General features: G+C 38.6%; 1 protein-coding gene across 1 annotated transcript in view; it reads right to left on the minus strand.

The window, feature by feature from the left end:
* Nucleotides 1-2008: 2008 nt before the first annotated feature.
* LOC124711272 overlaps nt 2009-13467 on the minus strand; it is a 139327-nt gene continuing 127868 nt past the window's right edge. The window contains exon 12 of the mRNA XM_047241256.1: nt 2009-2243. Within this exon, the coding sequence (XP_047097212.1) occupies nt 2086-2243 (158 nt within the window). The 3' untranslated portion in view covers nt 2009-2085. The remainder of the gene's footprint in view (nt 2244-13467) is intronic.

Genomic DNA, 13467 nt, shown 5'->3' on the forward strand with positions numbered 1-13467 from the left:
TTTTCGAAGTGCCACTCACATTTGGAAGTAAGATTACTAAATGAAAATAACTTAAATAAAATCTACAATATGATAAGCAAAATTGGAGATATGCATTGGACTACCATTAATAAAAAGGTTTCATGAAAAAAAAAGGGGGGGGGGAGATAGGAAGATCAAGAACAAAGAACAAAGGTAGACAGACAATTCCACAGCTCACTACAGTACACATGCAAACTTTGTTTGTTTACTCACACATATTTTTTGCTTAATTTAAATTCTGTACATCATTTTGTAAAACTGTTGCAACTACCATAACTGGCTGTACAATACTCTTATAAAATATAAACTTTTTCTGACATTGTGCATGTTATACGAGCATTAATGAATAATTTACTAAAATCAAAACTAAATTTAACAAATTAGTTGCATTTTAATCTGCATAATACACTATCATATCAGAAACCATAGTCTTTAGGGAAGACTGAACAGTACACAAAAAATAGACAATCTTCCACAACTGTGTTTAGACACAAGGGAAAAATTAGTAATCATATAAAAACGAGGACCTCCAATCTCAATTACAATACAGAAAAACCACTGACAGATGTATGCATAGGAGTTGCCTCAGACACTTAAAAATTAAAATATTCTATTTCTTTAGTACTTCTAAAGCATTGAAATATGTAATATTCAATATACTTTTTAAATATTGGATATTCATGTAATATTATGAAAAACATAGACTGCTACTCACCATGTAGACAAGACAGGGAGTCACAGACTGGCACAACAAAAGGACTGCTATACATTTAAACTTTCGGAGAAAAAAGTCGTCGTCCTTTTTGTTGTGCCTGTTTGTGACTCAACATCTTCTCTATATGACGCATAGCAATCTATCCTTTCGTAACACTGTCGTTATTCCATCCTTAATTTTCCGCAGTTTGATATTCATTTCAGTGATAACCTTCACACATAAAAAAGGCATAAATTCTAGTCCATGTATGCCTTCCTCAGTTTAAGAATATATGCTGTAAAAATATGCTGAGCATTTTAATACAGTCGGAAATAAGAGAGATATGCTAGGGAACTTTACTTACGGTTTCTGTATGTGCAATAGGTAGAGTACATGAATAAAAATATTTTAACAATAATGGACATTCCTGGATGGACCAATACATAAAATAATGGCCTGGAAACCACCTTCCTATAATAGATTGATGTATGGAATACAGTAACACACAACAGAAAACAGTATCCTCTATAGCTTTCAAGCACTAGCTCTTTTTCCAGTAATAGTACACACATTCTCACACACAACCATGAAGGCTCCCAAATGCACACTCCTGTGGCCATGAAAAGATTTGCCGTGGTCACAGTAATGTGCATTTGGATGTCTGTGTGAGTGTGTGTACTACTGCTGGAAAAAGGATTAGTGCTCAAAAGCTGGTGTGAATGCTGTTTTCTGTTACGTATTACCGTGGTTCACGCACCAATCTGCAATAGGTGAGTCGTTGCCTTTTCCTTATTTTATGTATGAACATAAAAATTGTTGAGTATTTCTAGCACTCTATATTACTTTATGTGGGAGTAAATTACTTACAAGTAGCAGACATGAGCAAATGCCTCGCCTATTCAATAAGGCAAAACGACCACCACATCTTTCTCTCTTGGAGATGCAAGATAATTCCTTGTCTCTTCTCCTTGATTTTTAACCATGTATGAGCAGTCTTTAAGAGGAGCTAAGTCTAACAGACTATCCCCTGATGGCAGATCTGACTGACTGCTGTAGTGTATTTTATAAGCTACATGAAGAAATGAAGTGGCTAACAAGTAAAGCAGATGCACAAAAAATTATGTACTTTGACAGGAACCGCAACTTAAGGGAAAAGAGTAATGTAGAATGAATGGATTCCCTTGTAAAAGGAGCTATGATGGACCACTAAGACAAATGCAGTTTATAAAAAGTGATCAGTCCTCATGGTGGTGAAAATAAATAAATTTCAGGAGCTAAGATTTTCAACCATGCAGCAAGCCAGATTTTTTTTCTTTTTTTTTTTAATGCTGCACAGAAATTCAGTAAAGCTCATCTGTGACTTTTTGTTGCTATTGAGAGAAAGTTGGTGGTTCAAAAGTGTTCCTAATTTCCACCCACTTTTTCTTCGACATTGTCTCCCACTTTTTCAGTTTTCTTGCCCTGCGAAGAGTCATGTGCTGTTCTTTCGTGAGGTTTGATTTTTCCATGGCATGCACAATGTCTACAACTGCAGAAATATAAAAAGAAAAAACAATAAAAATCAGAACACAAAAAGGAAACACACTAGGAAGAAACATGATAAAAGGTTGGCTTACAGAAATTACTGCTTGAACTGCGTACAGTTCATCTGTTCAAGAAAAAATACATTTTAAAGAGATTACTAATGATGAACCAAAATTTTAATCACTAGTTTATGCCTGGTAACAGAAAGGTATTTAGTAAATGGAGTTATCAGTAACCGACAGCAAAGTTATTACATCCTCTGGTAATTCAATAGTGAGCAATTTTCAGGTCATGTGGGGGCACAATATTCTTGAATTGATTAGTTGAGGCAATTTAATTTATCTGAGTAACTCTTTCACGCTATTTATGATTGTTAAAATTCTGCACATTTTACAGTTTGGTTGGTAACAAATTCAAAGCATGGACATACCAATCTATAGGGCATTGTGCAAGTCTTCTCAATAGCTTGCTTAATAGACATCTCAGAGAAATCCCATCAAAGATATTAAACGTAATGAAGAAAATAAATGTATATTAGACTGAAACATTAAATGGGGGGAATTAATTGCCACTATGGTAAATGTACTTGTCCTATACATTTTTAGATAATAAGAGTTAGTATGTTAATCAACTATTTGAGGAAACTGCACTTGTGACAATGATATATATGCATGACATTTTTCTTTTGGAACATTTGTGGATATCTGTAAGTTAAGGATATTGAAATTAAATAATTATTAAATTACAATTACATTCAAATGGTCCAAAATGGCTGGGATTCTGGAATGGGTACCTGTAATAGAAATCCTATAATAACTAAATTTTTTTGCACTTAAAGGAGTGTGTCTCCTTCCTTCTTTCACTATATAAAATGTATAAACACATCACTTACACTTGAAATGAAGCAAGATACGAACAAGAATGTATATTACAATTGATACTAGTAAAAAGTATAAATGTTTGACATACTGTGAATATTGTCATTTAAGTACTACACGAACCCACCAGAGCACCAAACAAAGACCTTTTAGCCCGACAATAAGCACAACAGCAATTTTACAGTAAACATAATAAAGATAGTAAGTCAATCTCCACTATATTACACAAGTAACATATACATAAAATTATAACTAGATACAACAATACTTTTACTATATAAATAAACTTCCTTTACGCAGATGACCTAATATCAGTACAAATTCGTTAATAACTGTAACATGAATACTATAACAATGATGGATATGTATAATGTGACGCCTTAAAAAGGAGTCTTCAGATCTATATGGAATAACATTTGCTACCTATGTACATAACAGTTGGAAGATCTCTTCCAAATGTCAAAGTATGGCTACTATGACTAGTAAACTGGTTTATAATGACAGCAGTCTCCTCTGATACTACCTCTGCCTGCAGAGAAATATGTAAGCTGCACACTACATTTGTAAAAAGGTTGTCCACTCTGTATGTAAAAAGGCTGCCTGCTCCATATGCAAGTAAGTTGTCCATTCATAAATAAGAAATCTGTCCACTATTTTCATATGAGTGAGCTGCTCACTACATGTATAAGTAAGTTGCCTCTCACATCAAATCCCTCTCCGTTACCCTCCACACCAACCATTTATAATCCAATTGTCATTGTGCAAGTACACATTACACTTGCTGTGCAGTACCAACCTTTGTTATGATGTAATTTCATAATTACTACTGCAAGATTTCAGTTTGCCAAGAGTTCTTCAAACACATGCATTTTTGTGAAAATCTTTACCCGAGACCATAACCCTAACCAGTATATGAAAGAATAATGTTTGATTTAAAGCTTTTCTGAGTCTTTATATGTATAGTAATAGCTAAGGTACGACACTTAGGCTTTCTCAAAAACACATATCAAATGACAGAACACAACAGTTTAATATAAGGCTGTAGTCATGTTAAATGGATTTTTACAGAAAAGAAGTGAAAATTTCATAATAATTTCTTAGTTCAACTTAGCTCTATACTGTCAAATATTCTTTATTCACTGGAGTAATACTGTTTCCTGCTGCAGCTAACTAAATTACACTTTAGGATTTTGGCATTGCATTGACTTACATTTATTGCTCAAGTCACTCTGTAAGCACTTAAGTTTTATTAATCTAAAGGTTATAAAGTTCTATGTCTCCCTTTACATTTTAATAGCAAATAAATTTTTGAGAGCATACAGCATTTATATAACAGGAACTTCACTAGTGAAGCACATGTAATCAACAAAACACTATTTACCAGAGAGAGCCAAAGTAAACAATTATGTGGTGTACACCACACTACACATCACACATCATCAGAAAAAAAGATCCCAAAATAGTGCAGATACTGGGGTTAGCTATTAACATGGAAAGTGTTTCGAAATTTTGCAACAAAATGTAAAACATACACCCAAATTCTCTCGAGAAAATTATAAAATTACAAGGAGACAGAATGGCCTGCCACTATTTAGCATTATGAGGTGAAATTATTATTACTATTATTGCCAATAGATAGGTGGGTCACTTTTATCCTGGGACTCGAGGGGTCTGCCCCTCCTTTCTAACTTTCACCATCCTATCCCTCTTCCCCCCTCTTCCTCTCCCCATTCCCCAGAGACAAGCAATAATTGGCTCAAAAGCTAAGTCTTTTTTTCTATCAGGAGTATTCTGAATTTCATCACCGGTGAAAGTTCAATGCTGGACTGCCCTTCGGTCTTCTCTTAATTTTATAAACACTCAAATCAATCAGTAAAACATATTAAATCAGCACCAGACAGGAACATATGCTATTGATCTAACAAACAGGTACCTTTAATAACTTGGATTCTAAGCAGTGCACTCTTTTGAGACATGATTTCAAAATAAATTAAATATAAGAAAGGCCTCTGACATGTGACGGTTTAAATTAACACTCAACAGTATGCACTAAGTTGCACAACAACTTTTTACGTGAAACTGTGAGATTTTCATAATAGAATCAAATAGAACTGAAACACTATAAAATATTGAAAAATTAACCATTTACAGTATTCCAACAAATACTAAAATACACACAAGTTTACAACTAATGCCATTTATCCACATTATATTTGAGTCAATGACAACATCAACAACAACACACTAACCAGACAGATCTCCACATAAATAAACTTCATGGCATACATCTGCTACATCATATATCCCTATCAACGCAAATAAGATAAAAACATTTTGCTGATAAATGTAGCATGCCAAAAAGAAAAAACATAGTAATATTATAGATTACATGTAAAATGAGACAGAGCACATAAAACTACATGATGGGTAAGCGGGGGTGGTGGCAGATGGCACTAATGTTTTGGTATAACCAAAACTACATTTTGTACTGCACTCAAACAATTTATGAGATTCAGTCAGTTTTCTTGCAGAACAGAATGCCACATGGCACTTTTCTTCAATCAGCCAAACACTCAGGCACAGCTTCTAAAATCTTTGGTCTGTTTATGAGAAGGGCGTCCAGTCTTTGAGGCGATCTCCTGAAAAATAGAACATTTTCTTCCCCATATTATATACCCTTTTGCTTTCCTGCATGAGAGGTATTTAATGTAAACCAACAGGTCTGTTAGTTCTTTTTAACTAAACACCAATAATGCAAATTATACTAACACTATGCAAACTTGTGAAAATTATTAAATAACTATATCAGTGCAATATGTTAACATGCAGTGGAGAGCACAAAATGATGTTGGACAGCAAAAGCTTCAGTGAAAAAAAAGGGGGAAAGAAAGTCCATCAATACAACAGCAAGAGATTCCCTTTTACTGCATTTTATATTAGTAAAACGGTGCCAACATGGTGACAACTGTAAATAAAGGGCAGAGGAAAAGATGAAGCAGCAGGGAGGGGGGAAGATGGATTGGGGAAAGAGGAGTATACATTATTTAGCCACTGGGAAAGAAAGAAACTGAAGACTTGCAGTGGCAGAATGTGGATAAAATTAACACAGCTATAATATGGGGATAAGGGGAAGTTGGTGAATAGTGGAAGGCGGGAATGAGAGAAGACACAAGGCTTATGTCAACAAACACAGTAGGTAAGTACTGGTTTTGTATGCTGGGGTTAGGCTAAGGCCTAGTGACAGTCTGTGCATTCACATTGTCTAACAATGGAAAATCCAGTATGGGATAGTGATAATACATTTTAAATGGATAGACTGTTACTCACCATATAACAGAGATGGCGAGTTGCAGATATGCCCAACAAAAAGACTGTCATACATGTAAGTTTTCGGCCAAAAGGCCTTCATTGGAATCAAACAAAACACACACACGCACACACACACACACACACACACACACACACACACACACGACCACAATCTCTGGCTGCCGAGGCCACATTTTCTGTTTGACTCTGTTCAAAGATATCAAGTGTCTTTGACATGTTCTACTCAGTGATGAAGAAAGTAAGGCATAAGAAAAACCTGTAGACAGAGATCTGAAAGAGTGTATGATGTACATATATTCTCAAATAATGAAGCTAATATAAACTGGCAAACTAGTGTGATAAAGAGTCCAATTGTATGTTGCAGACCCCACGAGTGTATCCACAAGAAACTTAAAACTCACTGTGATTTACTGTTTTAGGGTTGACAAGAAAGGTGGATCTGATAATTCTGATAAATGTAGCAAACAAGATAGAATAAATGAATTCTTTAAGACAATTGATGAATGCCTCATGGTGAGAACGATGCTCCCCATTTTAAAAGTGAAGCTACACTTTTCCATCATCTCTAGACACTCTACAAAGTTTAAGGAGTTAGATAGACAACAAAAGCAAATTACCATAAACCATTAACAGAAAAAGAGGAAATTGGTAAAATAATAGTAGTTACAACTGGCATTTTCGAAACAGTGGATTGCCTATTTTATATGTGGACAGTGTGTAAAATAAGGAAAAGGAAACCACTCACCTCAGATGGATCGATGTGTGATGCACAGTAGTACATAACAGAAAATACCATCCACACTAGTTTTTGAGCACTAATTCTTTCTTGAGCAATAGTAGACACACACACACACACACACACACACACACACACACACACACACACACACACACACTCTGTGTGATACTCAATTATTGAAGGCAGTTGCCTGAGCTGTTGGAGGGAGTGTTGGTGAGAGGATGCAAGGAGAGAGTAGGATGCAAGGAGAAAGTATCGGGAAAGAGACAGGTCTTTGCACACACGACTTGCGGTCGCACAACAACATGAAAAAAGTACAGAGTGTACAACAAAAAGTGGTGTAGGAAGAGGGAGAGGGGGAAACTGAGCTGGAAAAGGAGAGAAAGGTGAAGGTAAACATTAAAGAGAGAGAGAGAGAGAGAGAGAGAGAGAGAGAGAGAGGTTGGTGTGGGATGGGGGAGGGGGGGGGGGGGGGGGTTGACGAGGGCAGTGCATGATCTGGACAGATAAGTAGTAGAATGGACAGAAGAAAGAAGGGAACAGGTATTGTGAGGCTTTGGGAACAGGTCAGCTGAGGTTTAAGCTAGGGGGATTTCGAGAGTGCAGGATGTGTTGGAGACACTCCCATCTGCATGGTACAGAGAAACTTATGCTGGAAGCAAGTATGCAATCTCTGTTCTCTCTCCCCTCACTCTCTCCCTCTTCATCTTCAACTTTCTACACCCCCCCCCCCTCCCCCCCCCACACACACTCACCATATCTCCCACCCTCTTTCTACAACTCTTTTTGTTGTTGTTGTTGTCGTTGTGGCTGCGCCCACCCGTAATGTTTTGTGGTTTGGAGTCGAGTGGAGAATCTAAACCAGAGCCTACGTCAACTCTGTGACGAAAATGGTTGTAGATTCCTTGACCTACGCTATGGGGTGGAAGGTTGTAGGACGCCCCTCGATAGATCAGGAGTGCACTACACACAGGAAGCAGCTACATGGGTAGCACAGTACTTGTGGCGTGCATGTGGTTTTTTTTAGATTAGGTTCCTCCCCACGGGAAACAAACTGTTGGCCTGAACAATTACCAGTTTATGCCACAGATGTGGGTGTGCCAACTGTAAAAATTGTTAATTCACCTAAACAGGTCATTCCAAAGGATTTAAATATGCTTAATCTCATGTTAGTAAATTGTCGAAGTGTCTACAGCAAGATCCCCGAGTTACTCTCCAAAATAATCAGTAGCACTACCAACATTGTATTAGGTACCGAAAGCTGGTTGAAACCAGACATAAAAAGCAGTGAAATTCTGAACTTGGATTGGACAATGTTTAGGAAGGATACGACTGATGCTACGGGAGGTGGTGTGTTCATTGCAGTTAAATGCTGTTTAAACACAGGTGAGATCGATACTGGGTCAGACTGTGGAATAGTCTGGATAAAGCTGCCAATCAGACAAGGACTGACCATTGTATTAGGATGTTTTTATAGACCACCAGCATCCGCAACAAACGTCACAGGATGTTTCAGGGAAAGTCTTGAGTACATTGGAAGTTAATATCCAAATTATCCATTAGTTGTAGGTGGAGACTTTAATCTGGCATCCACTGACTGGGAAAATTACACGTTTATCACAGGGGGCAGAAGCAAAGATTTGTGTGAAGTTATTCTAGGAGCGCTCTCAACATACAACCTTGAGCAATTGGTTAGAAAAACAACTTGAGATGGGAACATATTAGATATCCTGGCGACAAACAGACCTGGTCTTCTTGAGGAAGTTACTCCAGAAGAAGATATTAGCAACTATAATGTTGTTGTGGTTTCTATGTCTGTAGAAGTTGCAAAACAACCAAAGAAACAGCGTAGAGTTTTCTTGTTTGGGAAAGCAAATAAAAGTGTCATTAATACATATCTTCATAGTCAGCTCCAAACATTCACCGCAGGACACAAAGATATTGAGCATCTTTGGTCAGAATTTAAAGGTATTGTCCACCATGTGCTAGAGAAGTATGTTCCTAGCAAAAATATATGGGAGGGAAAGGATCCACCTCGGTACAACAAACATATTAGGAAGTTACTGAGAAAGCAGAGAATTTTGCACAGTTATTTTAAACGTAGTCACTGCCCCACTGACAAACAGAAATTATGCGAAATGAAAGCAGCTGTCAGAAGGACAATGAGAGATTCTTTTAACAAATTTGAAAGCAATATTTTATTTGCAGATTCTAAAAATAGCCCCAAAAAATTCTGGTCCTACGTAAAATCTATGAACTCTACAAATAATTCAATACCTTCTCTTGCTGACAGTATGGGTAATGTAACATGATGATAGACAGAAGGCCGAAATTCTAAACCTAGCTATCAAAAACTCGTTTACAGTAGAGGACTGCAGCACCTTCCCCCTTTCAATTATCGAACAAACGCAAGGATAGCTGACATAGTGTTTCGTGTATCCGAGATTGTAAAACAGTTAAGATCCTTAAGACATCAGGAAGGCATCTGGCCCAGACGGTATCCCCGTATGTTGACTATGCTATAAATATAGCACCATTCTTATCCATCATCTATCAGAGACCATTGGAACAGCGGAAAGTTCCATGGGACTGAAAGAAGGCCCAGGTCATAGCTACCTATATAAAGGGCAGAAAATTGGATGCACATAAATACTGGCCAATTTCAGTGACATCGATTTGTTGTAGAATCATGGAACATATTTTGTGTTCAGACATAATGACCTTTCTAGATGCTGAGAAGCTTATCTGCAGAAACCAGCACTGTTTTAGGAAATAGCGGTCATGCGAGGCACAGGTGGCCCTCTTTGTGCATGATATACAACAGGCTCTAGATACCAGCTCCCAGGTTGATGCCATATTTTTCGACTTTTGAAAGGCGTTCAACTCAGTTCCACACTGTTGCTTGCTCCAAAAAGTGCACGCTTACAGTCTATACAATGACATATGCGGTTGGATAGAAAGTGTTGTAACAGACATGGAGCATGTCCTCATGAACAGGGTGACTTCAACAGGAACAAGCGTAACTTCAGGTGTGCCCCAGGGCAGCGTAATAGGTCTGCTGCTTTTTACGATTTACATAAATGATCTGGTTGATGGTACTGACAGCGGCATTAGACTGTTTGCCGATGATGCTGTAGTCTACAGGAAAGTAGTATCACACGAAAGTTGTGAACAAATCAATGAGGATTTGCAGAAAATAAATGCGTGGTTTAATTACTGGCAGTTATCTCTCAATATTAGTAAGTGTAACCTACTGCATATAACAAGGTGAAAATCCCCATTAATGTACGAGTACAAAATAAATGCTCAGACTTGAGAAGAGGTAAAATCTATCAAGTATCTGGGTGTGACTGTCAGAAATGATCTCAAATGGAGTGATAAGATTACATAAGTAAAGGGTAAGGCGAACTCTAGATTGCGGTTTATTGGTAGAATCCTGAAGCGATGCAGGCCTTCAACAAAGGAAATAGCTTACTATATGTTAGTTCGTCCAGTCTTAGAGTATTGTTTGTCTGTATGGGATTGGGTCTGATTCAAGAGACTGAGAAGGTCCCAAGAAGAGCGGCAAGATTTGTGACTGGTACATTTAGCCATCGCGAGAGCGTTACAACTCTCAGAGAAAGTTTGAAGCGAGACACGCTTGCAGACAGACGGCGCACTAAACGGAAGGGGCTGCTCATTAAATTCCAAAATCCGATCTTCACCGAGGATGTAGAGCAAGTATTATTACCACCAACTTTCAAATCACACAATCGTCACCATTCAAAGATAAGGGAAATTAGAGCTTGTATTGAGGTGTTCAGACAGTCATTTTTCCCTCGCCCAATCCGTGAGTGGAACAGAGAGGGGGAAATATGACTTCGGCGCGAATTGTGCCCTCCACCACACACTGCTTGGTGGCTGGCAGAGTATATACGTAGATGTAGATGTGGTTCCTGGATGGATGAGGAGAGGGTGATATGATAGGTGGGTGGCCGGTTTCCTCTCACTACAACACAAAACGCACACATGGTTAAAATACGGTTTAGTACAGGAACCAATTGAGTACCTAACTTCAAGGACAATCCTGTTCGTGTCCGTATCACAACTATATAAAACAACAAACATTCCCTTACAGCTAGCTAAGGTGGGAGGCAACAACTATCACTGTGGGAAGATTAGAGCACAATGGGAAGATTAGAGCACAGTGCAATGTATTGAGGTGCAATGCAAACTGAGTCCCGAAGCAACGTACTGAGGTATAAAGAAATTGAGACAGCTCAGTCAGCAGTGATGGCTTATATGCACGCTGCCCACGAGGGTATTATCAGCGCTAGCCTGGGGGCATGTCTTCGTCTTTTCTTGTCATAGGTGCACCTTGTTCAGCGCCTGCTGGACAGTTTCATAGTGCCGAATGGTGTGCTGGCGGAGGCATACGCCAGCACATTTGTAGCCTCTGCGCTTTTCTTTGTCTTGCTGTGTGGCTGCAAAGCCATCTGTTCAAAGACCTGCCTCTTTCCCTTCATCCCCTCCTTGGTCCTTCCCTTCCCCCTCCCTCCTCCACCATCTCAGGCAACTGCTATCATCATCATCATCATCATCAATAATTAGTGTTGCAATGGCCACAGGAGTGTGCAATTTTGTGTGTGTGTGTGTGTGTGTGTGTGTGTGTGTGTGTGCGCGCGCGCGCGCACGAATGTATGTGTTATTGCTAGAAATGGAGCTTGTGCTCGAAAGCTCGGATAAATGCTGTTTCCTGTTATGTAAGGGTGTACTTTAAGTCCAGGAACACTTTCAATTATTTATTGCACAAGAACTAAACACAGCACAGATGTCATACATGTTGCATTTTGAAGAGAAACTCTGAAAGTTTTTTTTAACAACATTCGATATGAGAACCATGAGTGACCAGGCAGCCGTCAGTATGGTATATCGAATTCTTGCCATACCAGTCATAGCATGGCATCGTTGACTGTCGCAGTCGCTTCCTGTATTCTCTCCTGGAGCTCTGCTACATCACGTAGTAGAGGCAGTACATACACCATATCTTTAATGTGTCCCCACAGAAAAAAGTCACACAGAGTGAGATCTGGTTATCGGGGAGGCCGTTTCACGTAACACCTGTCCCATTCTGTAGCATGGCTGATCCATCGATGCGGCAGCTCCGTGTTCAGGTACCCACTAAATCCTTGCTGAAAAAGGGGTGGAGCCCCATCCTGCTGAAAGATGAATGGAGAGTCTGACTGCACTTGAGGTATCAGCAATTGCTGCAACATGTCCAAGTAGGAATATCCACTGACAGTGCTCTCGGTGAAGAAGAATGGCCCGTACAGTTATAGACGTGACAATGCACAAAAAACATTTTTCTTTGAGGAATCGCCCTCAAATTTAATGCATTCTTGTGGATGCTTTGTACCCCAGATTCGACAATTATGCCTGTTCACTTTCCCATTAGTGTGAAAAATAATTGAAAGTGTTCCCAGACTTTATGTACACCCCGTATTACTGTGCTTCACACATCAATCTGCTACAGGTGGTTAGTTGCCTTTGCTTACTTTACATATTGCATTTTCCATTACTGTTAAACATTGTTGATTCAGCTCCTTCCCATACCCTTTTACTTTTGTTACTGTCTCTCTTTGCTTATCTACCACTCACTGTCCATTCTTTATTTCTTAACAATTCTATGCTTCTTCGTCCTCTACAGCACCTGCCTTCAATACACAACCCGGCCACCCTCTGCTGTGCAATTTGAGTGCCCACTGTTGTCGCTGCTCACCACACTAAATAATGTTGCTCTTGCCGTGACACCCCTTGTTCAAACATTTAATTCTAGTTTGATGTTTAACATCTTCTCCTCTATTGACTTGTGCTGCCCAACTTAAATGTTAACAGATCGTGTGAGTTTGTTTATGATGTCATGAGTATTTTATTGTCACCTGTATCAATTTGCAATTGTACTTATTTATTTATGAGTACCCCCCTATTTCCTACTTCTTTAAAGCATTTTATGAACTTCCTACACAGCTCTCTATGTAGCACCTATCATTTATTTCCCTCACAACACTTTGACCATGAATTTTCACATTACTATTTCCCATCTTTTTTAACAAATTTCCATTTACCCCTTTAGCCCCCTGACCATCCAATCATATCCCTGCTCATTCTACCATCACTAATTCCGAAAACTCACCTTTTCCCTTGCAAACCTTCAATCACACATCCTCTTTCTAAAATCCTGTCTGGCACACAGTATCCCACCTTATGGGCTTGACCATTAAAATTGGCATCTCAGGCTATCA

This window comes from Schistocerca piceifrons, chromosome 8 (assembly GCF_021461385.2).
Source record: "Schistocerca piceifrons isolate TAMUIC-IGC-003096 chromosome 8, iqSchPice1.1, whole genome shotgun sequence".
In the NCBI taxonomy this organism is placed as follows: domain Eukaryota; kingdom Metazoa; phylum Arthropoda; class Insecta; order Orthoptera; family Acrididae; genus Schistocerca; species Schistocerca piceifrons.